Source organism: Staurois parvus, unplaced genomic scaffold, assembly GCF_062004578.1.
Source record: "Staurois parvus isolate SC_StPar_1 unplaced genomic scaffold, SC_StPar_1.0 ptg001719l, whole genome shotgun sequence".
NCBI lineage: Eukaryota > Metazoa > Chordata > Amphibia > Anura > Ranidae > Staurois > Staurois parvus.
In genome coordinates, this window is record NW_028319515.1 from 300135 (window position 1) to 325342 (window position 25208).

General features: G+C 48.1%; 1 protein-coding gene across 4 annotated transcripts in view; it reads right to left on the reverse strand.

Annotated features, from left to right (window-relative positions):
• Positions 1-25208, reverse strand: part of LOC149434651 (protein mono-ADP-ribosyltransferase PARP14-like) — a 196616-nt gene that overhangs the window by 86414 nt on the left and 84994 nt on the right. For all 4 annotated transcript variants that reach the window (XM_089663563.1, XM_089663562.1, XM_089663561.1 and 1 more), the window contains 6 exons: positions 10117-10353; positions 4949-5170; positions 4771-4834; positions 4260-4409; positions 3055-3117; positions 2020-2196 (listed from right to left, as the gene is read on the reverse strand). In XM_089663563.1, the coding sequence (XP_089519689.1) occupies positions 2020-2196; positions 3055-3117; positions 4260-4409; positions 4771-4834; positions 4949-5170; positions 10117-10353 (913 nt within the window). The remainder of the gene's footprint in view (positions 1-2019; positions 2197-3054; positions 3118-4259; positions 4410-4770; positions 4835-4948; positions 5171-10116; positions 10354-25208) is intronic.

Here is a 25208-nt window from a genome sequence, read left to right on the forward strand (position 1 = left end):
AACTTAGTAGCACCTGTCTGAGCTCTTTAAAGACACCTGTCCACCCCACAGTCAGTCAGACGCCAACTACTACCATGGGCAAGACCAAAGAGCTGTCAAAAGACACCAGAGACAAAATTGTGGACCTCCACAAGGCTGGAAAGGGCTACGGGGCAATTGCCAAGCAGCTTGGTGAAAATAGATCAACTGTTGGAGCAATTGTTAGAAAATGGAAGAGGCTAAAGACGACTGTCAGTCTCCCTGGGACTGGGGCTCCATGCAAGATGTCACCTCGTGGGGGATCACTGATGATAAGAAAGGTGAGGAATCAGCCCAGAACTACAAGGGAGGAGCTGGTCAATGACATGGAGAGAGCTGGGACCACAGTTTCACAGGTCACTGTCGGTAGAACACTACGCCATCATGATTTCCAATCATGCATTGCACGGAAGGTTCCCCTGCTCAAGTCATCACATGTCCAGGCCCGTCTGAAGGTTGCCAATGACCATCTGGATGATCCAGAGGAGGCATGGGAGAAAGTCATGTGGTCAGAGGAGGCATGGGAGAAAGTCATGTGGTCAGAGGAGGCATGGGAGAAAGTCATGTGGTCAGATGAGACCAAAGTAGAACTTTTTGGTCTAAACTTCACTCGTCGTGTTTGGAGGAAAAAGAAGGATGAGTTGCATCCCAAGAACACCATCCCTACTGTGAAGCATGGGGGTGGTAACATCATGCTTTGGGGGGGCTTTTCTGTGAAGGGGACAGGACGACTGCACTGTATTAAGGAGAGGATGAATGGGGCCATTTATTGTGAGATTTTCAGCAACAACCTCCTTCCCTCAGTCAGAGCATTGAAGATGGGTCGTGGCTGGGTCTTCCAACATGACAACGACCCGAAGCACACAGCCAGGAGAACCAAGGAGTGGCTCCGTAAGAAGCATATCAAGGTTCTGGAGTGGCCTAGCCAGTCTCCACACCTAAATCCAATAGAACATCTTTGGAGGGAGCTGAAACTCCGTGTTGCTCAGCGACAGCCCTGAAACCTGACAGATCTAGAGGAGATCGGTGTGGAGGAGTCGGACAAAATCCCTGTTGCAGAGCAAACCTGGCCAAGGACTACAGGAAACGTCTGACCTCTGTAATTGCAGACAAAGGCTTCTGTACCAAATATTAACACGGATCTTCTCAGGGGTTCAAATCCTTCTGTTCAGCCGTGCGAGACAAATACATTCTTTACAAATCATACAATGTGATCTCCTGAATTCTGTCCTCAGAGTGGGAATGCACCTACAATGTGAATTTCAGACCCTCCATGATTTCTAAGTGAGAGAACTTGCAACATCGCAGGGGGTTCAAATACTTCTGTTCCTCACTGTATATAGAGGAATGATGAGGAACCCCAGAATTCTGTTCACTTTCCCCACTGCCAGGCCACACTGTGAGCTCATTCTGCAAATATCTTAACTAAAAACCCCCAAATCTTTATTTCTCTATAGTTCTGTCCAACACTTTACCCCCAACACTGTGTTCTATGGAAGAATTCTTGTTTTCTAAGTGCATTCATTTATATTTCTAAATTGAAACTGCAGATTCCGTTGCTTGTAACAATTTTAAAGTAATGCTATCACTTCTACAGCAATACTGGCTTACAACAATGAAGCAGAATAAAACATATAAATGTAATTATTATGTATATTTATATCCCGTATGTATTGTGTTTGGAGGGGCACCTCTAGCAGCCGCTATGTCCTACCAGATGATGTGGTTTCTGGTTCTGCACTGGAGTGATGAGAGGAGTGAAAAGAAGATTGGTCAGAGACCAGCGTGCAGAGCAGCTTCAGTGGACCGGTCATCACAACTGGCTGGCAGCAAGATGAACTGTTGATACCGGTCTGACCTATCAAACCCAACCAAAGCTGCCCTAGGAAATTACAGGTGGAACACAAATGTTCGAATACGGTTGGATGGCCATGGAAGACAAGAGGGCAGACAGCTTTTATTTCAGACACAGATAACTCGGGAGCTCTGGGAATCTCTCACCTGTCCCCATGGCCGGGAAGGCCACTGAGGTTGCTTGTTGTCTCTCACATATGTGCAGGGCTTCCATTACACACTTCCTTATTAAATCTGGTTTAGGTTTGACAAAAATATGTATTATATTTTTACAATGAAGGTTTCCTCCTTGCGTCACCACGTACCCATTGTTGGGTTGGGTTCCTGGAAAAAAAAGAAGGAAAATTTGTGAGCAATGATGAAGGAGTTTATCTTTGGATATTGGGGTCATCTGATGAAAAGCACATACATAAAAACATAACCTCATAGAACTCATTGTATCTTAGCTGCTGGAGGTACCAGGAGGAGAAGATACCCCTTTTACCAGCTACCTTTACCTGAGCAGCCAATCAGAACCTCTGCTTCACGCAGATCCTGGCCTGTATTGAAGAAGAGATTGGAGGGACCCAAAAAGTAAGTGCTAAATGCTGAGAATTTATGGCCACATTGAAGAGTAAGGAGGGGGAAATTGCTGCATTCACAGTTCATTTTCAATTTAAACTGGGCTCATTTCCAACACTTAAAAATGTTATATCTCCTAAAAAAATTAAGTTTTGAATTGATATTGGTTTTGTATCATAAAATCTCTTTCTGCCAAATATAAAATGGTCCCATGTTCCTCAAGGAATAACTACACTCAAGATCAAATGGCATGGTGGGGCTTGGGGTGAAAAAAAGTGAAACAGGCCGCCAACTCTATACATGTGCTTCAGATCAGTTGTATATTGGATGGAACATGGATCAGATCTGGTGGCTGTACCGTGTACCAATGACTTTTAAGAACTTCTGATTTGAAGATACAATTCCTGTTTCCTATTAAAATAATTACTTTCTTTTCTCTATTTAACTTATTGTACGGCCATCATCAAATTTCCTGGATTGGTTCCTTGTCATTCACGAGATCTACATTTCTGTATGAATTATTTACCAAAGCTTTCAGGTTTTGTTTCATATATTATAGGTCACATGCTCTCTATCTGGTTCTCTTTCCGCATGTAATAAATTCTTCATAAAATGTCTTACCGAGCCTGGCACATTCACTTTCTATCTCAGGCCCCGCTCCTTCCAGGATGGCTTTAGAAACTCCTGCAACAACACAACATATCAGCTTCAAATTGTCAAAATGGAGTTCGGTATTTGTTTAGTGAATAGAACCAGCAAGATTCCTCCACAAGGTCAAATGAAGCTGAGAAATACTGTGTGAGAAATATTTTATCTCTATGAAGTCATACAAACAACAAGACTTTATATATCAGATCACAAGCCTTCTGCATTTGGAGCAAAACAAAACCAGAGAAGATATGTGAGCCTTTTATGGTTAATATATTTCCTTCAAGCATGATGCATTACGTTTGTCTGTGAATAAAGGGTCCTATGGGAGAGTCTATTATTGGAGATAACTGATGTCAAACAGACCTCGCCACCTGGATATCAAATCTCCAACATGACCCTCCATGAGGTAGAACATACTCTACTCCTGGCCTTCTCTCTTCCTTTTTAATTGCACTAACCACCAGGATATCATACCTTTGACGTGACCCCCCCAATAGCATAGAACATATTCATCCCTTCGCCTTTCTAATTACACTCACCACTGAGATATCATATCTTTCAACATGATCCTCCATAAGGCCGAACATACTCTGCTCCTGACCTTCTATCTACCTTTCTGATTACGTTCATCGCTGGGATGTCACATCCTCCATCACAACCCTCCATATTATAGAAGATAATCTGCTCCTGGCCTTCTCTCTACCTTTTCCAATTGCATTCACGTCTGGGATTTCACACCTCCAACATGACCCTCCATAAGATAGAACATACTCTCTGTTCCTAACCTTCTCTATACCTTTCTGATTACACTCACCACCAGGATGTCACAACTCCAACATGACCCTCCATAAGGTAGAGCATACTCTGTCTCTGACCTTCTTTCTAGCCTTGTGATTATACTCAACACCAGGATGTCACACCTCCAACATAACCCTCCATAAAGTAGAACATACTGTACCTTGCTTCTGATTTCTCTCTACCTTTCTGATTGCACCCACCACCTGGATGTCACACTTCCAACATGACTCTCTATATGGTAGAAAATACTCAATGGCTCAATGGGTTGTACTGTAGGCTCTACTGTGTGTGGTCTTTTGATGAGGTTGTTCTGGTCATCTCACAGTTCTCAAAAAGATTTTCACATTTCATGGTCCCAGCAACATTCTAGTGAATACCTGTTTTGAGGTTGAACGTGTTATTGGTGGAGTTGACAATGATGTCACACTTTTCCTTTGTTATATCTCCAGTTTTCACCTGGTAGGTGAGGGATCCAATCTTCATTTCATAGACATCCTGTGCCAGGCTTTTCACATTGCCCAATAAAGCTACAAAACAGATCACAATTGCAAGAGATAATCACCCGTTATTGTATTCCAGATCATCCAGATTCACTATGAAGTCTGTTTTTGTGCGCCTTTATTTTTAAAGAATAAACATTATATGTTACTGGTTTTGACCAAAAATATACCCTGCGTGACCACAAAAACAGTTATCAGAGTTTTCGCTTGGAATCAATTCCACAGAACCTACTGCTGAAATGTATTGAAGCAACCTGCATTCAGAAAAAGCAGTCCGGGACACTTGGACCCATTGGTGGCTTTGCACATTCCATCATTACAATGAGGCACAATGTCTGCAGTGTAAGGAGTCTATGATGTTCCTGTACATAGCACGGATATAACTTACATTGGGGTTTGTCTTTCTTCTGTCCTCCATTGTTGATCTTTTTCTCCAGCTCAGAGTTAAAAGCCTGAAACCAACAACAGCGGATGAGATTTTCTCATTACAATGGAGAACCATAAAATCGCACAACGCTCTGTTACTTCACTCTTCTAACTACAATCCCATGAAAACTCCTCATTACCTTTATAGTTTCTGTGTCACTCGGGTGCAGCATGAAATCCACTTGTTTCAGATATTGGAGTTGATTTTTGTTACTGAACTCGAGAATTTCCTCAAACATTAAGGCAGCCGCAATATTCCTGGGAAATCCCAGAATCCCCGTTCCGATGGCTGGGATTGTGATGGATCTGTGTTGTTTGGTTTCTGTGGTGATCAGACAGTCACTCACAATTTTTCTCAGAATCTGTCAACAGATAAGATCAGCTAATAATACAGGCGGGTGATGGTGCAGCAGAGTTGTATGAATATGGATGAATCGACAAACAGATGGATAGTGGATGGATAGATGTATGGATGGTGGAAGGATGGATGGTGGATGGAAGAATAGATGGAGGGACGGATGGTGGACAGATGAATGTATGGATGATGGAAGGATGGACAGATAAATGTATGGTGGACTGATGTATGGATGGTGGATGGATGGATGGATAGATGAATGGTGGATGGATGGATGTATGGGTGGTGGAAGGATGGATGGAGGGATAGATGGATGGTAGATGAATGGATGGATGATGGACAGATGGATGGATGGTGGATGGATGGATGGATGTATAGATGGAAGAATAGATGGAGGGATGGATGGTGGACGGATGAATGTATGGATGAATGGTGGATGAATGGATGTATGGGTGGTGAAAGGATGGATGTATAGATGGAGAAATAGATAGTAGATGGATGAATGGATAGATGGATGGATGGTAGATGGAAGGATGGATGGTGGATGGATGGGTGGATGGATAGATTGTTGGATGATAGATGGATGGTGGACTGATAGGTGGATGGATGGATAAATGGTGAATGGATGGACGGTGGACGAATGGATGAGTGTCGGACAGAAGAATGGATGTATGGTGGACAGATGGATGGGTGGTGGACAGATGGATGGGTGGTGGACAGATGGATGGGTAGATGGCAGATGAAAGAATGGAGGGATGGGTGGATTGATAAATAGATGGATGGTGGATGGGTGGATGGGTGGATGGATGGATGGCGAATGGATGGATGTGTGGTGGATGGAAGGACTAATTGATGAAGTATGAGTGTTGGACAGATGAATGGATACATGGTGGACAGATGGATGATGGATGGGTGGTGGACAGATGGACAGCTGGATGGTAAATGGATTGGTGGGTGGTGGACAGGTGGACAGATGGATGGATGTTAAAAGCCAATGGTAACAATTTAATATTTTTTAGCAATGTACATGATTTATAAAGTGTTAATTACACAGATCTGTTACTGGGAATATTTGGGGGAGATGAGGTGTGTGGGGTAATGCAATCAGGTATGGAAATATTCCTCATCAATAAATAATATGGTACCATGGCTTCAAATTAAAGAATGGCAGAGAAAGATGTGGAGGTACAGGCAGGACTTTGCTTCCTCATGTCAGGGCTGGCCCCATCCCCATGACTGGTGATGTGATGACTGGTGGAGTAATGACAGAGGTGGAGGAAGCACAGGTCCACAGAATGGAGGAAGCAGTAGCAAGGAGATTCTTGCACTGTGAGTTCTCAGGTACAGCTTCCTCTGCAGCAAGAAGAACCGTGAGCAGCACAGTTGTGACATCACTAGATTTCACTCCAAATAAGTGCCTTAGATGATCTCTTGCTGCAGATATAAAGCTATGAGTCTACAGAACAGAAGAACCTGGACACAGAAAGTGCACTGCTATCAGGGGTATCTAACTGCTAATTTTCAGGAGGAAATCAAGACAAAAGATATGTTTTCATGGCCATCATAAACCTTTCTAGATGTTCCCTATAACACAGCAAACTCTTACTTTTTGAGTTCAGGTCCATTTTGGAAATACAGGTGAAACTCGAAAAATGAGAATATGGTGCAAAAGTTGATTTATTTCAATGCAGCAACTTAAAAGGTGAAACTAATATATGAGATAGACTCATTACATGCAAAGCAAGATAGTTCCAGCCGTGATTTGTCATCATAGCACGCACACTCCGCTCCTCACAAGACCTCCTTCTCTCTAGTTCCCTGGTCTCCTCCTCCCATGCCCGCCTCCAGGACTTCTCCAGGGTGTCACCCATCCTCTGGAACTCCCTTCCCCAACCCATCAGATTATCACCTACTCTCCTCTCCTTTAGGCGCACCCTGAAAACCCATCTCTTCAGGGAAGCCTACCCCACCCCCTGCTAACTTGCCGACCTCCTCCACTCTTCCTACCACTCCATCCCCCACAGCTATCTCCTCCTGTGCCACCACCCCCTCCCTCCTAGATTGTAAGCTCGAAAGAGCAGGGCCCTCGATCCCCTCATGTATCACATTGTATTGGTATTGTTCTGTCACATGTTCTGTCTCCCTTTGTAATGTACAGCGCTGAGCGAACTATTGACGCTTTATAAATACTGTATAATAATAATAATAATAATAATAATTGTGATGATTATGGCTTACAGCTCATGAAAACCCCAAATCCACAATCTCAGAAAATGAGAATATTCCATGCAATCAATAAAACAAATATTGTACATAGAACAATATCGCACCTCTGAAAAGTAGAAGCTGCATATGTACTCAGTACTTGGTTGGGGCCCCTTTTGCAGCAATTACTGCCTCCATGCGGCGTGGCATGGAAGCCATCAGCCTGTGGCACTGCTGAGGTGTTATGGAAGACCAGGATGCTTCAATAGCGGCCTTCAGCTCTTCTGCATTGTTCGGTCTCATGTCTCTCATCTTTCTCTTGGCAATGCCACATAGATTCTCTATGGGGTTCAGGTCAGGTGAGTTTGCTGGCCAATCAAGCACAGTAATCCCACGGTCATTGAACCAGGTTTTGGTGCTTTTGGCAGTGTGGGCGGAGCCAAGTCCTGCTGGAAAATGAAGTCAGCATCCCCATAAAGCTGGTCTGCGGAAGGAAGCATGAAGTGCTCCAAAATCTCCTGGTAGACGGCTGTGGTGACCCTGGACTTAATGAAGCACAGTGGACCAACACCAGCAGATGACATGGCTCCCCAAATCAAAACAGACTGTGGAAACTTCACACTGGACTTCAAGCATCTTGCAGTGTGTGCCTCTCCATTCTTCCTCCATACTCGGGGTCCTCGGGCCTCTCCATTCTTCCTCCATACTCGGGGTCCTTGTGCCTCTCCATTCTTCCTCCATACTCGGGGTCCTTGGGCCTCTCCATTCTTCCTCCATACTCGGGGTCCTTGGGCCTCTCCATTCTTCCTCCATACTCGGGGTCCTTGGGCCTCTCCATTCTTCCTCCATACTCGGTGTCCTTGGGCCTCTCCATTCTTCCTCCATACTCGGGGTCCTTGGGCCTCTCCATTCTTCCTCCATACTCGGGGTCCTTGGGCCTCTCCATTCTTCCTCCATACTCGGGGTCCTTGGGCCTCTCCATTTTCCTCCATACTCGGGGTCCTTGGTCCTCTCCATTCTTCCTCCATACTCGGGGCCCTTGGTTTCCAAATGAGATGCAAAAGTTGCTCTCAACAGAAAAGAGGACTTTGGACCACTGAGGACAGACCAGGTCTGTTTTTCTTTAGCCCAGTTAAGACGCTTCTGACATTGTTTGTTGTTCAGGAGCGGCTTGACAAGAGGAATACAACATTTGAAGCCCATGTCCAGGTTCCGTGTGTGGTGGCTCTTGATATTGATATTGATGTGGTGGCTCTTGATATCACAATATTCTCATTTTCTGAGATTGTGGATTTGGGGTTTTCATGAGCTGTAAGCCATAATCATCACAATGATGACAAATCACGGCTGGAACTATCTTGCTTTGCATGTAATGAGTCTCATATATTAGTTTCACCTTTTAAGTTGCTGCACTGAAATAAATGAACTTTTGCACAATATTCTAATTTTTTGAGTTTCCCCTGTATTTTTCTATTAGGAAAGGTAAATTGATGTGTCATTGGAGGTTTGTACATGTCACTCTGTGCACACCAGGAGCATCTTTGTTCCAGGTTAGTTGAGTTTGGTTGTCGAAGATGGATATGTCAAATGCCACTTTAAATATCAAAATGCAAAGCACAACACAAGAAATGCAACACCATGACAGCATTATGGAAAGGTTCTATTCTTCAGATCTTGCATGTCTTATCTGGAAAATGTCATATTGAGCGATGAGGAATCAATCAGTCAGAAGGTGAAGGGAGATGATCAGTTTGAAATAATTAAACTGTGACCTTAGGCTGCCATTGTGGCCACTGCAACTCAACAGGCTGCAGAGCAAGATGTCTGCAGGTGTCAGGAAATGGGAAGACTGCTGCGGCAATCGAATCCGCACATGCGTAGAATCCTGACAAAACGTACAGGCAGGCGGGCACTAGGACCCAGGCGCGCCTGTCACCAATGACGGTGCCGGGCAAGCACTAGGACCCAGGAGCGCCTGTCAGGAGTCGGGCAGGCTATTTAAACCCGGCTCTTGCAATGCTCAAGTGCCTTATGGTCTTTCCTGTGTTCCTGTGAGTTTACTTTGCTGCTGACCCTGCCTGATCCTGATCTGCTGACTTCTCCTGCTCTGACCCCTGGCTTGCCTGACCATTCTCCTGCCTGCTCCTGCACTTTTGATCTCCTGTTGCCAAACCTGGACCGTGACCCGTTTATTCTTCTGCCTGCTGTTTTTACTGACCTGCTCCGCTGTTACAGACCTCGGCCTGTCTGACCTCGCTTAGTCTACCTCCTCACATCAGACTCTCACCTGCTGCGTACCACCGACAGGTGCCTCTACCACAGCTGGTTGCACCCAGGGATCGCGACCTGGTCTCGGCTTGCTCCAAGTCCATCCCCACCATCAGGGGCTCTGGTGAACAAGCAGGTCGGAACTTAGATTCCGCGCCCTGGGGAATTCTGGTCTGTGGAATGCTAGAGGCTACCACCGGCTGGTCCCTAACAGCAGGTCAGGCCCTGCTAAGGAATGGACTGGACCTGAGACTGCTAATAACCCGTTATCTGTTACCAAAATAGAAATTGTAGTTTTCCTTCTTTTTAGTTGTGTGTAAGTGTGTCATTATTCACTGCTACTATATCGAGAGGCCTAAATTGCTTATATAATGGTTTCCTAGTGGACTGAATGTTGCCAGGCACTACAGCTAGACCACTTCTGGAAAAACTGTCACACGTTCTATTAGCAGGGAGGAATAATCTCTTCCATTTCCATACCTTCTCAGAAGAACCATTTGCACCATTCCACTCTGGAACCACAGCATGGATAACCATGTCACAGGACAGTTTACAGCCATCAGTAACAAATATGGAGCCGTCTTCCACCTGCTTCCCCTGTCTCTCTGCATTCAGAAGATCCTGGAGGTTGTTTCCAGCCTTCCTGTACAAAGCCTTCGACACAGCTCCAGCACCAAGAATTAGGTCGGTTCCCACACTGTTTACCACCACATTGGTCTACAGAAAGAAGACAGATCATTACTGACAAATCCAATTGGAAGAAGCATTCAGGCAAGTTACAAAGTAAAAGTTTGCCGATTACAGTCATGTAAATTAGTAGGTGAACGCTATGGAAATTGTTGAAATTTTCAACATATTTGAACAGGCAGACATTAGATCTTCATTCAAACAGTGCCTACAGACAAAGGTGACATGCTTGAACAAACGATACATGCAATTAACATGGTTTATTCATTCTTCTAATCTAAATAAACAAAAATGTAGATCTGCCACATGGAAAAAGTAAAAACTGACAACCCTACCACCATTTCAAATCTTTAAAGTTAGAATCAGTTGTTTCTGATTAGGTGATAATGATTAGAACCTTCTTGGACAGTATGTAGGTACAAGTCTTATTTAAACCTTGGATATCTAGGGTCTGGTCTTCTCTATTGGTGTGTGTGGTGTCATCATTCCAATCTCTCCAAAGCCCCCTAAAGGAAGGTTTTGGATGCTTACGAGTCTGGCAAGGGTATAGAATTCAAACATCTTATAGTTTGTTAATAACTCGCTGACCCAGTAAATTCAGCCCAAATGCTGACTGTGTGATGATAGAAGAAGTCTCTAAGGACCCCAAAATTACATCCCTAGATCTGCAGATAACACTTGCAAGAGTTGGCGTTAACAAGCATGCATCTACAACCAGAGAGAGATTGCACCAATTTAACCAACATAGGACGTTTGCCAGCAAAAAAGCCTTTGCTTTCCAATAGGAATATGGAGCAAGTCTACAGTTTGCCAATGAACAGATACAGTAGGCAAAGCTTAGACCTTCTGGAACAATGTGCTGAAGATTGATCAAAGAACAGGTTTTTTGGAACAATGTGCTGAAGACTGAAAAAGCAAGGACCAGGCCTTCTGGAACAATATTCTGAAGACTGATCAATCAAACATCAGGCCTTCTAAAACTATATGCTGAAGACTACTAACTCAAAGACCAGGCCTTCTGGAACAATGTTTTGAAGACTGATCAAAGACCACACTTTCCAGGACAACGTGCTGGAGGCTGCTTTAAGACTGGGCCTTCTAGAACAATGTGCTGTAGACTGATCTATTAAAGAACAGGCCGTTTAGAACAACGTGCTGAAGACTGATCAATCAAGGACTAGACCCTCTTGAACAATTTGCTGAAGACTGATCCATCAAAGACCAAGCCTGATCCATCAAAGTCCAAGAATACGGAGCAAGTCTACAGTTTGCCAATGAACATATAGGCAAAGACCAGACCTTTTGGATCAATGTGCTGAAGACTGATCAATCAAGGACCAGGCCTTCTGGAACAATATTCTGAAGACTGATCAATCAAACATCAGGCCTTCTAAAACTATATGCTGAAGACTACTCAATCATAGACCAGGTCTTCTGAAACAATGTGCTGAAGACTGATCAATCAAAGACCAGACCTTTCAGGACAATATGTTGAAGGCTGCTCATAAATCAGGTCTTCTAGAACAGTGTGCTGAAGACTGATCCATTAAACACCAGGCCTTCTAGAACAATGTGCTGAAGACTGATCAGTCAAGGACCACGCCTATTAGAACAATGTTTTGAAGACTGATCAATCATAGACCAGGCCTTCTAGAACAATATGCTGAAAATTGATCAAAGACCAGGCCTTCTGGAACAATGTGCTGAAGACTAATCAATCAAAGACCAGACCTTCCAGAACAATGTGATTAAGACTGCTCAAAGACCAGGCCTTCTAGAACAATGTGCCGAAGACTGATCCATTAAAGACCAGGCCTTCTAGAACAACGTGCTGAAGACTGATCAATCAAGGACTAGACCTTCTTGAACAATGTGCTGAAGACTGATCCATCAAAGACCAAGCCTTCTGGAAAAATTTAATGAATACTGAACAATCAAAGACCAGACCTTCTGGAATAATATTCTGAAGAATGATAATCCCAAATGTCAGGCCTCCTGAAACAATGTGCTTAAGACTGATCAATCAAAGACCAGACCTTCTAGGACAATATGCTGAAGGCTGCTCAAAGACCAGGCCTTCTAGATCAGTGTGCTGAAGACGGATCCATTAAACACCAGACATTCTAGAACAATGTGTTGAAGACTGATCAGTCAAGGACCAGGTCTTCTAGAACAATATGCTGAAAATTGATCAAAGACCAGGCCTTCTGGAACAATGTGCTGAAGACTGATCAATCAAAGACCAGACCTTCTAGGCAGGGGCAGACTGACAACTCATGGGGCCCCCGGGCAATAGGGGATCATGGGGCCCCTGTGTCCTTGCCCAAACTCAAAAAAGCCTATGAAAAAGGTACCAGGGGCATCTTATGGGCCCCCCTACTGACCCCGGGCCCTCGGGCAGTGCCCGAGTTTCCAAATGGTCAGTCCACCCCAGCTTCTAGGACAATTTGCTGAAGGCTGCTCAAAGACCAGGCCTTCTAGAACTGTGGTGGAACCATTCTGCCTGGGCTTCCTCATGCGGAGCGATGCGTCTCAGCCGATGGTCCCCTTTCTGGCTAGTCTTCCAGTGCTCTGCCAAGGCACTGTCAAGGTCCTACCTTTCTTCAGAGCTTGTGCATCTCCATGTGCTAGCATCCATCTTGGATTTCTGCAAAGCATGGTGGGAACCTTTATGCCTTCAGGCTTCTGCAGCTCCTCCTCAGAAGGGTGTGGTTGAGCACATTTAAACCTGCTGTCTGCAAGTGTGCTCTGCACTTGTGTCCTGTATGTTTCCTTGTTGCAATCTCTTGTGTTGTTCCCGTTGCTCTCCTGGTAAACGACTCGGCTTGGACAAGACTACTCTCTGCGTTAACCCTTTACCTGACCTCCCGTTGCTGAACCCGGCCCGTGACCTGAGTATTCTTTGCCTACCGTCTAGTACTGTCTGCTCCGTTGTTATTGACCCGGCCTGTCTGACTACTCTACACGTGTTCCCATCTAGCTCCCACCAGCTGTACGCCATTGGTGGCAGTCATTACCGCAGCTGGGGTCAGTCGGGGGCCGCGACCTGGTCTCAGGCTGCGTCAAGTCCATCCCCACCATCAGGGGCCCTGGTGAAGGGTAGCCTGGGGCTTAGACTCCGCGCCCTGAGGGACTCTGGTCTGTGGGTAGTGGCTGTCATCAGTCGCGGCGTGACCGTACCATAGGCCTGCCTGCCCATTCCAGCGTTCCTGCCCTGACAGGCAGGTATTAGAGCTCAAAGACAATTGTTCCCTGATATCTCAAACCACGAGTCGGAACTTTGTGTAGAGTGAATGAATGAATCTTTATTGAACACAGCTCAGTATATACAGCTTCACCCCCACCCCCATCAGACAGTCTGGCACCTGGTTTTCCCCACCCAGAACAAAACTCTACAACCCAACAATACAGTATGAAATCTAGAGAAGTGAAAGACTACAAGGTCACATTTCCCTCAACAAACACTGTAGAATGCCTGTCTACATAACAGCTGCTAAACATATACAGCTTTACAAAGAGGAGAACGGGAAGACCACTTACCAAGGGGAGAAAACTGGAACAGAAAGGGCAAAATGTTACAATGTCACAAAGGGACGGTTCGTCACAAGAACAATGTGCTGAAGACTGTTCTAGAAGGCCTGGTTATTGACTGATCAATGTATTGAAGACGGATCAATCAAGGACTAGAACTTCTGAAACAATATGCTGAAAACTGATCAAAGACCAGACTTTCTAGAACAATGTGCGGAAGACTGATCAATCAAGGACCAGACCTTCTAGAACAATGTGCGGAAGACTGATCCATCAAGGACCAGACCTTCTAGAACTATGTGTGGAAGACTGATCCATCAAGGACCAGACCTTCTAGAACTATGTGTGGAAGACTGATCCATCAAGGACCAGACCTTCTAGAACTATGTGTGGAAGACTGATCAATGAAACACCAGACCTTCTACAACAATGTCCTGAAGACTGATCCATCAAGGACCAGACCTTCTAGAACTATGTGTGGAAGACTGATCCATCAAGGACCAGACCTTCTAGAACTATGTGTGGAAGACTGATCAATGAAACACCAGACCTTCTACAACAATGTCCTGAAGACTGATCAATCAAAGATAGAGTTGTTTGGGCGCAGTAATAGTAGATATGCTTGACGCTAACCGAAAACAGCATTTTATGAGAACATCATAACTGTGAATTATGGTGGTACAGATGTTATGGTTTTAGATTGCTTTGCTGCTTCAAGGTCTGTCAGGACCAGTCTATCAAAGACTGGCAGGCAGTTATTCAAACTATATATAGGAGAAATCTTGTTGCGCTGTATGTGCAAATTCCACTATGAACATAAGGGTGTGTGGCAACCAAATGATAGCGCAAGGATCTGGTCCCCTAGAACCATATATGTGTAGAAAATCAACTTTTAAAATCTTCCGTGAAATCCCAGGTGAATACCACCACCACTGCTGCAATCACCCTCCTACCAAACAGGAAGGACCCCAGTATATAGGAGGTTTTAACTCGCATGAGAACTCTTGCAGTGATCATTAGAGATGAGCGAATCGAAGTAGGCGAAGTGGAATTCGAGTCGAATATTGGAAAATTTTCGATTCGCGCCGAATCCGAAAAATAGCCTACTTCGGACGTGCGAATCGAAATTTTTCCTAAAATGGCGGCGGACATGTGCGGCGACGGAGCGGGGATGTCTGGGAAGGCGCGCAGACAAGGCGCGCTGACCCATAATGCATTCCTTAATGACATGTGATCGCATTAGCCAATCAGCAGCCAGCCAGCCAGCACTGTGTAATGGTCGAGCTATAAATGGCGGCCATTTTAGAATTCTTCATTTGCCTCCAGTCATTCAAGAGAGGCAGACCTGTCTGTATTAGGGACAGAGTTAGGGCCACAGAAACGTTACTTGGGGACAGAGAAACGTTACTTAGGGACAGAGAAGCATTACTCAGGGACACAGAATTGTTACTGAGGGCCACAGAATCGTTACTTAGGGCCAAAGAAACGCTAGTTAGGGCCACAGAATTGTTACTCAGGGACAGACAGAATTGTTACTGAGTGCCAGAGAATTGTTACTTAGGGCCACAGAAACGTTAGTTAGGGCCACAGAATTGTTACTCAGGGACAGACACAGAATTGTTACAGAGGGCCACAGAACTGTTACTTAGGGCCACAGAAACGTTATTAGGGCCACAGAATTGTTACTCAGGGACAGACAGAATTGTTACTGAGTGCCAGAGAATTGTTACTTAGGGCCACAGAAACGTTAGTTAGGGCCATAGAATTGTTACTCAGGGACAGACACAGAATTGTTACTGAGGGCCACAGAATTGTTACTTAGGGCCACAGAAACGTTACTCAGGGACACAGAATTGTTACTGAGGGCCACATAACCGTTACTTAGGGCCACAGAATTGTTACTCAGGGACAGACACAGAATTGTTACTGAGGGACACAGAATTGTTACTGAGGGCCACAGAACCGTTACTTAGGGCCACAGAATTGTTACTCAGGGACACAGAATTGTTACTGAGGGCCACAGAACCGTTACTTAGGGCCACAGAATTGTTACTCAGGGACACAGAATTGTTACTGAGGGCCACAGAATTGTTACTTAGGGCCACAGAATTGTTACTCGGACAGACACAGAATTGTTACTCAGGGACACAGAATTGTTACTGAGGGCCACAGAACCGTTACTTAGGGCCACATAAACGTTAATCAGGGACACAGAATTGTTACTGAGGGCCACAGAACTGTTACTTAGGGCCACAGAATTGTTACTCAGGGACAGACACAGAATTGTTTCTTGAGGGACACAGAATTGTTACTGAGGGCCACAGAACCGTTACTTAGCGCCACAGAATTGTTACTCAGGGACACAGAATTGTTACTGAGGGCCACAGAACCGTTACTTAGGGCCACAGAATTGTTACTCAGGGACACAGAATTGTTACTCGGACAGACACAGAATTGTTACTCAGGGACACAGAATTGTTACTGAGGGCCACAGAACCGTTACTTAGGGCCACATAAACGTTAATCAGGGACACAGAATTGTTACTGAGGGCCACAGAACCGTTACTTAGGGCCACAAAATTGTTACTCAGGGACACAGAATTGTTACTGAGGGCCACAGAACCGTTACTTAGGGCCACAGAATTGTTACTCAGGGACACAGAATTGTTACTGAGGGCCACAGAACTGTTACTTAGGGCCACAGAATTGTTACTCGGACAGACACAGAATTGTTACTCAGGGACACAGAATTGTTACTGAGGGCCACAGAACCGTTACTTAGGGCCACATAAACATTAATCAGGGACACAGAATTGTTACTGAGGGCCACAGAACCGTTACTTAGGGCCACAGAATTGTTACTCAGGGACAGACACAGAATTGTTTCTTGAGGGACACAGAATTGTTACTGAGGGCCACAGAACCATTACTTAGGGCCACAGAAACGTTATTCAGGGACACAGAATTGTTACTGAGGGCCACAGAACCGTTACTTAGGACCACAGAATTTTTACTCAGGGACAGACACAGAATTGTTTCTTGAGGGACACAGAATTGTTACTGAGGGCCACAGAACCATTACTTAGGGCCACAGAATTGTTACTCAGGGACACAGAATTGTTACTGAGGGCCACAGAACCGTTACTTAGGGCCACAGAATTGTTACTCAGGGACACAGAATTGTTACTCGGACAGACACAGAATTGTTACTCGGACAGACACAGAATTGTTACTCAGGGACACAGAATTGTTACTGAGGGCCACAGAACCGTTACTTAGGGCCACAGAAACGTTAATCAGGGACACAGAATTGTTACTGAGGGCCACAGAACCGTTACTTAGGGCCACAGAAACGTTAATCATGGACACAGAATTGTTACTGAGGGCCACAGAACCGTTACTTAGGGCCACGTAAACGTTAATCAGGGACAGACACAGAATTATTACTGAGGGACACAGAATTGTTACTGAGGGCCACAGAACCGTTACTTAGGGCCACAGAATTGTTACTCAGGGACACAGAATTGTTACTGAGGGCCACAGAACCGTTACTTAGGGCCACAGAAACGTTAATCAGGGACACAGAATTGTTACTGAGGGCCACAGAACCGTTAATTAGGGCCACGTAAACGTTAATCAGGGACAGACACAGAATTGTTACTGAGGGACACAGAATTGTTACTGAGGGCCACAGAACCGTTACTTAGGGCCACAGAATTGTTACTCAGGGACACAGAATTGTTACTGAGGGCCACAGAACTGTTACTTAGAGCCACAGAATTGTTACTCGGACAGACACAGAATTGTTACTCAGGGACACAGAATTGTTACTGAGGGCCACAGAACCGTTACTTAGGGCCACATAAACGTTAATCAGGGACACAGAATTGTTACTGAGGGCTACAGAACCGTTACTTAGGGCCACAGAATTGTTACTCAGGGACAGACACAGAATTGTTTCTTGAGGGACACAGAATTGTTACTGAGGGCCACAGAACCGTTACTTAGGGCCACAGAATTGTTACTCAGGGACACAGAATTGTTACTGAGGGCCACAGAACCGTTACTTAGGGCCACAGAATTGTTACTCAGGGACACAGAATTGTTACTGAGGGCCACAGAATTGTTACTCGGACAGACACAGAATTGTTACTCAGGGACACAGAATTGTTACTGAGGGCAACAGAACCGTTACTTAGGGCCACATAAACGTTAATCAGGGACACAGAATTGTTACTGAGGGCCACAGAACCGTTACTTAGGGCCACAGAATTGTTACTCAGGGACAGACACAGAATTGTTTCTTGAGGGACACAGAATTGTTACTGAGGGCCACAGAACCGTTACTTAGGGCCACAGAAACGTTAATCAGGGACACAGAATTGTTACTGAGGGCCACAGAACCGTTACTTAGGGCCACGTAAACGTTAATCAGGGACAGACACAGAATTGTTACTGAGGGACACAGAATTGTTACTGAGGGCCACAGAACCGTTACTTAGGGCCACAGAATTGTTACTCAGGGACACAGAATTGTTACTGAGGGCCACAGAACCGTTACTTAGGGCCACAGAATTGTTACTCAGGGACAGACACAGAATTGTTACTCAGGGACACAGAATTGTTACTCAGGGACACAGAATCGTTGAATTAAAGAGTATGTCAGACAACATGCAGAGGAGTGGCAGAGGAGGCAATGTTTTAGGAGCGAGCAGACGTGGCAGCAGAGGAAGGGGTCGAGGCAGCACTATTCGCAGCCAGAGGCCAGTGCTCCCGGTGTCATCCAGCGGTCGTGTCTCCACCGACAACCCTGCCGTCATCGATTGGTTGGCTCGGTCGTCTTCCTCTTCCCAGGTCACCTCTGACACCTACAGCCAACGGTCGGTGGGTACGTCAGACTCAACCGTTAGTCGGCATGGCCCGGGAGCAAGCCCACTGAAATCACGTGTCCTCTACCTGCCCCTGTCCTTTGCTGTTCCCTCACCAAGCGAAGTATCGCATGCTGTGGGCTCAGCCCCACTGTACAGTGAGGAAGAGCTAACAGAGGGCGGTCAGGAACGGGGGGAGACATCCGCCTTTTCAGCAGCCAGGCGAACAAGTACTGGCGAGGAGAGTGGCTCGGTAGCCGGTCTAGAGACAGGTCTGTCTCCTGACCCAGACGCAGCCGAGGGGGCTAGTAGTGAGGCGGAGACCGTACTTGATGATGAGGAGGTTGATCGCACTTGGCTGCCTCGTCGTCATCAGGTAATTTCTGCCGCATCATCAGGAGAAGAGGGTGCCAGCTTGGCAGCGAGCGAAACAGTCGGTGGGTTGCCCAGGAGGCAGCAGGGTCGCATCAGTGTCAGTGGAGCCAAACGTCCACGGAGTAGAGCACCAGCTCCACTGCAGCCTACCACCACGGCCAGTAGTGGTGCCGGTGCGCACGGAGGAAGTAGCAGTCAGCCAGTGAGGAGTAGCGGGGGCAAAGTTTCCTACTCGGTGGTGTGGCAATTTTTCGTCAAGCCGCCCGAGGAAGTAAACGTAGCCGTATGTCGACTATGTGGCCAGAAAGTCAAGCGTGGCCAGGGGGCCCATGTTGGGACTACAGCGTTGCGTCAGCATATGCAGCGTCGCCATTTGGTGGCCTGGGAAAACCGTGATAAAGATACGGCGGTTCTGCCTGCCCCAGCCCCCGCTCCATCACCCGCTCCGTTACTTGCTCCGTCACCCGACGTCGTCAATCGCCCTCTTTCAGCCAGTCAAGGCTCCAACACCTCTGCTGAGGGGAGTTGTCGCTCGTTGGCATCTTCCGCTCGTTCAGATGCTCCTTCTCCTGCTACTCCTCTTCTCGGATTCCGTCAGCAGTCTTTCTTGGAATCCGTTTCCAAGAGACAACAGTTTGCGAGCACGCACCCGACGGTGCAAAAGCTGAACGTCCTCCTGTCCAAGTTGCTGGTGCTGCAGTCCCTCCCTTTCCAACTGGTGGACTCAGCACCTTTCCGAGAAATGATGGCTTGTGCCGCGCCGCGGTGGAGAGTGCCAAGCCGTCATTTCTTCGCCAAAAAGGCAGTGCCAGCCCTCCATTCACATGTAGAAGAGATGGTGGGCCAGTCTTTGAGCATGTCGGTCTCTGCCAAAGTGCACGGCAGCGCCGACGTGTGGAGCTGTAACTACGGTCAGGGACAGTACATGTCATTTACGGCCCACTGGGTGAACGTGGTGCCGGCACAGCCGCACCAGCAACTTGGACAGGTCACGACGCTTTTGCCTCCACGTTTGCACGTCCTTGGTCCAGCAAACATGTCCGCCTCTACCACCTCTTCTTCCGCCGTGTCCTCAGCCGCCACCCCCGTGCCAAGTCCCATTACCCGACCGGCATATCACATGTGCAGGGCGCAACGGTGTCACGCTGTGCTGCACCTGGTATGCCTTGGCGAACGTAGTCACACAGGGGAGGAACTTCTGAGTGTAATGAACAGAGAAATCGACAGATGGCTGTCTCCGCGCAAACTGAAAATCGGAACCATGTTGACCGACAACGGAAAGAACATGGTGTCTGCTCTGCGTCAAGGAAGGTTGTGCCATGCGCCATGCATGGCTCACGTGTTCAATCTGGTTGTCAAGCGGTTCCTAAAATCCACCATCCCACTGCAAGACATCCTTAAAATGTCACGTAAACTTTGCATGCATTTCAGCCATTCCTACACCGCAAAGCACACCCTCATTGAGCTGCAGCGGCAGAACGGAATTGCACATCATCGCCTGATCTGCGACGTTGCAACAAGGTGGAATTCAACCCTACACATGTTAGACCGCCTTTACGAGCAGCGAAAGGCCATCACCGATTTCCTGATGTTACAAGCGGATAAAGGTACTCCCCTGTGTAACTTCGATGTCAGCCATTGGCAGCTCATGCGTGACACCTGCCGCTTGCTCAGGCCCTTTGAGGAGGCCACGCTATTCGTGAGTCGGCAGGACTATGGGATGAACGACGTCATTCCTCTGTTGCACGTCCTGGAACAAATGCTGTTAACAATGGCTGGTCAGGGTGCGGTAGACGTGGCGCACAGATCTCAACGCCACATGACCCCTGTGGGGGCAGGACAGGAAGAAGAGGAGGAGGTAGAGGAGGACATTTGTGCTCAGGAATTATTGAGTGAAATGGGTGGTTTTTCCACTCAGCGGACAGGAGTGGAGGAGCAGGAGCATCTGGTAGAGGAGGAGGAGACAGAGGACCCAGACGCACCGTGGCAGTATGCTGTGGAGATGGAGGCAGGGAGTCCCTCGCATTCCTTGGCACAAATGGCCCATAGCATGCTCGGTTGCTTGCGTAGCGACAGCCGAATAATAACCATCAGACAGAGGGATGACTTTTGGCTGTCCACCTTGTTGGACCCTCGCTACCGTTCCAAAATGGTGGCCTTTTTCACACCTGCTGAGAGGGAGGGCAAAATTACGTACTATAAAAACCACCTATGTAGTCAGCTGGTCTCTGCCTTTCTGCGCCAACGTCCATCCTCAGACACTGTGGGCCCTGTGCGCTCGCGTTCCGCTGCCATGGCAGCAGGGGAGGGGTGGGGTGGTAGGAGCAGTGGCAGCTCCACCAGCAGCGGCTGCCTCAGTCTGCAGTCGATGATGAGTAGCTTTCTTCACCAGCGCAGTGAAGAAACTACGAACCAGCCGCAGCAGCAGCAGCAGCATCAGGTGGACCTGGAGCAGGAGCTCAAACAACAGGCTTGGGCCTACTTGGACAGCACCCTGCCAACCGAGGTAGACAATCCCCTTGACTACTGGGCAACGAAACTTGACCTTTGGCCCCAACTAGCTGAATTTGCCCTTGAAAGGCTGTCATGCCCGGCCAGTAGCGTGGCATCGGAGCGCGTGTTTAGTGCGGCAGGAGGTATTGTAACTCCGCGGAGGACACGACTGTCCACCCAAAGTGTGGAGAGACTCACGTTTGTGAAAATGAATCAGGCGTGGATTAGTCTGGATTTCAAACCACCAGTTCCTGACACAACTGACTAAATCCGCCATGAATCATGCCCCAAACATGTGCCACTTTCAGGTCTCCTCACACTGCTGGTGTGTTCAATTTTTTGTCATAGGGTGCTGGCAGATTACGGGCCTCCCATAGCTGCTGCCAGGCCCCTAATCTGCCATGGGCCCCTATACCGCCTCCTCATGCTGCTGCCAGGTCCACAGTCTCTCATGGGTCCCTGTACGGCCTCCCATTGCTGCTGTCTCCATCGCCACACTCTGCCATGTGCCACTTTCAGGTCTCCTCACACTGCTGGTGTGTTCAATTTTTTGTCATAGGGTGCTGGCAGATTACGGGCCTCCCATAGCTGCTGCCAGGCCCCTAATCTGCCTGGGGCCCCTATACCGCCTCCTCATGCTGCTGCCAGGTCCACAGTCTCTCATGGGTCCCTGTACGGCCTCCCATTGCTGCTGTCTCCATCGCCACACTCTGCCATGTGCCACTTTCAGGTCTCCTCACACTGCTGGTGTGTTCAATTTTTTGTCATAGGGTGCTGGCAGATTACGGGCCTCCCATAGCTGCTGCCAGGCCCCTAATCTGCCATGGGCCCCTATACCGCCTCCTCACGCTGCTGCCAGGTCCAGAGTCTCTCATGCCATGTGCCACTTTCAGGTCTCCTCACACTGCTGGTGTGTTCAATTTTTTGTCATAGGGTGCTGGCAGATTACGGGCCTCCCATAGCTGCTGCCAGGCCCCTAATCTACCATGGGCCCCTATACCGCCTCCTCATGCTGCTGCCAGGTCCAGAGTCTCTCATGCCATGTGCCACTTTCAGGTCTCCTCACACTGCTGGTGTGTTCAATTTTTTGTCATAGGGTGCTGGCAGATTACGGGCCTCCCATAGCTGCTGCCAGGCCCCTAATCTGCCATGGGCCCCTATACCGCCTCCTCATGCTGCTGCCAGGTCCAGAGTCTCTCATGCCATGTGCCACTTTCAGGTCTCCTCACACTGCTGGTGTGTTCAATTTTTTGACATAGGGTGCTGGCAGATTACGGGCCTCCCATTGCTGCTGCCAGGCACGTAATCTGCCATGGGCCCCCGTACCGACTCCTCATGCTGTGACGTTGCAACAAGGTGGAATTCAACCCTACATATGTTAGACCGCCTTTATGAACAGCGAAAGGCCATCACAGATTTCCTGATGTTAAAAGCGGATAAAGGTACTCCCTGTGTAACTTAGATGTCAGCCATTGGCAGCTCATGCGTGACACCTGCGCTTGCTCAGGCCCTTTGAGGAGGCCACGCTATTCGTGAGTCGGCAGGACTATGGGATGAACGAGGTCATTCCTCTGTTGCACGTCCTGGAACAAATGCTGTTAACAATGGCTGGTCAGAGTGCGGTAGACGTGGCGCACAGATCTCAACGCCACATGACCCCTGTGGGGGCAGGACAGGAAGAAGAGGAGGAGGTAGAGGAGGACATTGGTGCTCAGGAATTATTGAGTGAAATGGGTGGTTTTTCCACTCAGCGGACAGGAGTGGAGGAGCAGGAGCATCTGGTAGAGGAGGAGGAGGAGGAGACAGAGGACCCAGATGCACCGTGGCAGTATGCTGTGGAGATGGAGGCAGGGAGTCCCTCGCATTCCTTGGCACAAATGGCCCATAGCATGCTCGGTTGCTTGCGTAGCGACAGCCGAATAATAACCATCAGACAGAGGGATGACTTTTGGCTGTCCACCTTGTTGGACCCTCGCTACCGTTCTAAAATGGTGGCCTTTTTCACACCTTTTTTTTTACATTTTGTCATAGGTTGGTGGCAGGCTACAGGCCTCCCATAGGTGCCGCCAGGCCCCAAATCGGCCATGGGCCCCCGTACCGCCTGGTCATGCTGCTGCTGAGCCCACAGTGTGACCTGGGTCCCTGTACCGCCTCCCATTGCTCCCACTCTGCCATGTGCCACTTTGAGGTCTCCTCACACTCCTGCGTTTTTCCATTTTGTCATAGGTTGCTGGCAGATTAAAGGCCTCCCATAGGTGCCGCCAGGCCCCAAATCGGCCATGGGCCCCCGTACCGCCTGGTCACGCTGCTGCTGGGCCCACAGTGTGACCTTGGTCCCTGTACCGCCTCCCATTGCTCCCACTCTACCATGTGCCACTTTGAGGTCTCCTCACACTCCTGCGGTTTTCCATTTTGTCATAGGTTGCTGGCAGATTAAAGGCCTCCCATAGGTGCCGCCAGGCCCCAAATCGGCCATGGGCCCCCGTAACGCCTGGTCATGCTGCTGCTGAGCCCACAGTGTGACCTGGGTCCCTGTACCGCCTCCCATTGCTCCCACTCTACCATGTGCCACTTTGAGGTCTCCTCACACTCCTGCGGTTTTCCATTTTGTCATAGGTTGCTGGCAGATTAAAGGCCTCCCATAGGTGCCGCCAGGCCCCAAATCGGCCATGGGCCCCCGTATCGCCTGGTCACGCTGCTGCTGGTCCCACAGTGTGACCTGGGTCCCTGTACCGCCTCCCATTGCTCCCACTCTGCCATGTGCCACTTTGAGGTCTCCTCACACTCCTGCGTTTTTCCATTTTGTCATAGGTTGCTGGCAGATTAAAGGCCTCCCATAGGTGCCGCCAGGCCCCAAATCGGCCATGGGCCCCCGTACCGCCTGGTCACGCTGCTGCTGGGCCCACAGTGTGACCTGGGTCCCTGTACCGCCTCCCATTGCTCCCACTCTACCATGTGCCACTTTGAGGTCTCCTCACACTCCTGCGTTTTTCCATTTTGTCATAGGTTGCTGGCAGATTAAAGGCCTCCCATAGGTGCCGCCAGGCCCCAAATCGGCCATGGGCCCCCGTACCGCCTGGTCACGCTGCTGCTGGTCCCACAGTGTGACCTGGGTCCCTGTACCGCCTCCCATTGCTCCCACTCTACCATGTGCCACTTTGAGGTCTCCACACACTCCTGCGGTTTTCCATTTTGTCATAGGTTGCTGGAGAATTAAAGGCCTCCCATAGGTGCCGCCAGGCCCCAAATCGGCCATGGGCCCCCGTAACGCCTGGTCACGCTGCTGCTGAGCCCACAGTGTGACCTGGGTCCCTGTACCGCCTCCCATTGCTCCCACTCTGCCATGTGCCACTTTGAGGTCTCCTCACACTCCTGCGGTTTTCCATTTTGTCATAGGTTGCTGTATGGCCTCCCATTGCTGCTGCCTCCACCGCCACACTGTGGCTCCAAACACTGGTTTTGGCCCCGTGACTGGCCAAATGAGTGAAGTGTGCGGTGATTCTAAGATCGACGGCACTCATCTGCATGTCATACTGACTGACAGTATTATTTCTCTTCCCCAGCAGACTCCAAGGGCATTTAAATTAAAGGTACAGTGTTCTGCACTAATATTAAGTC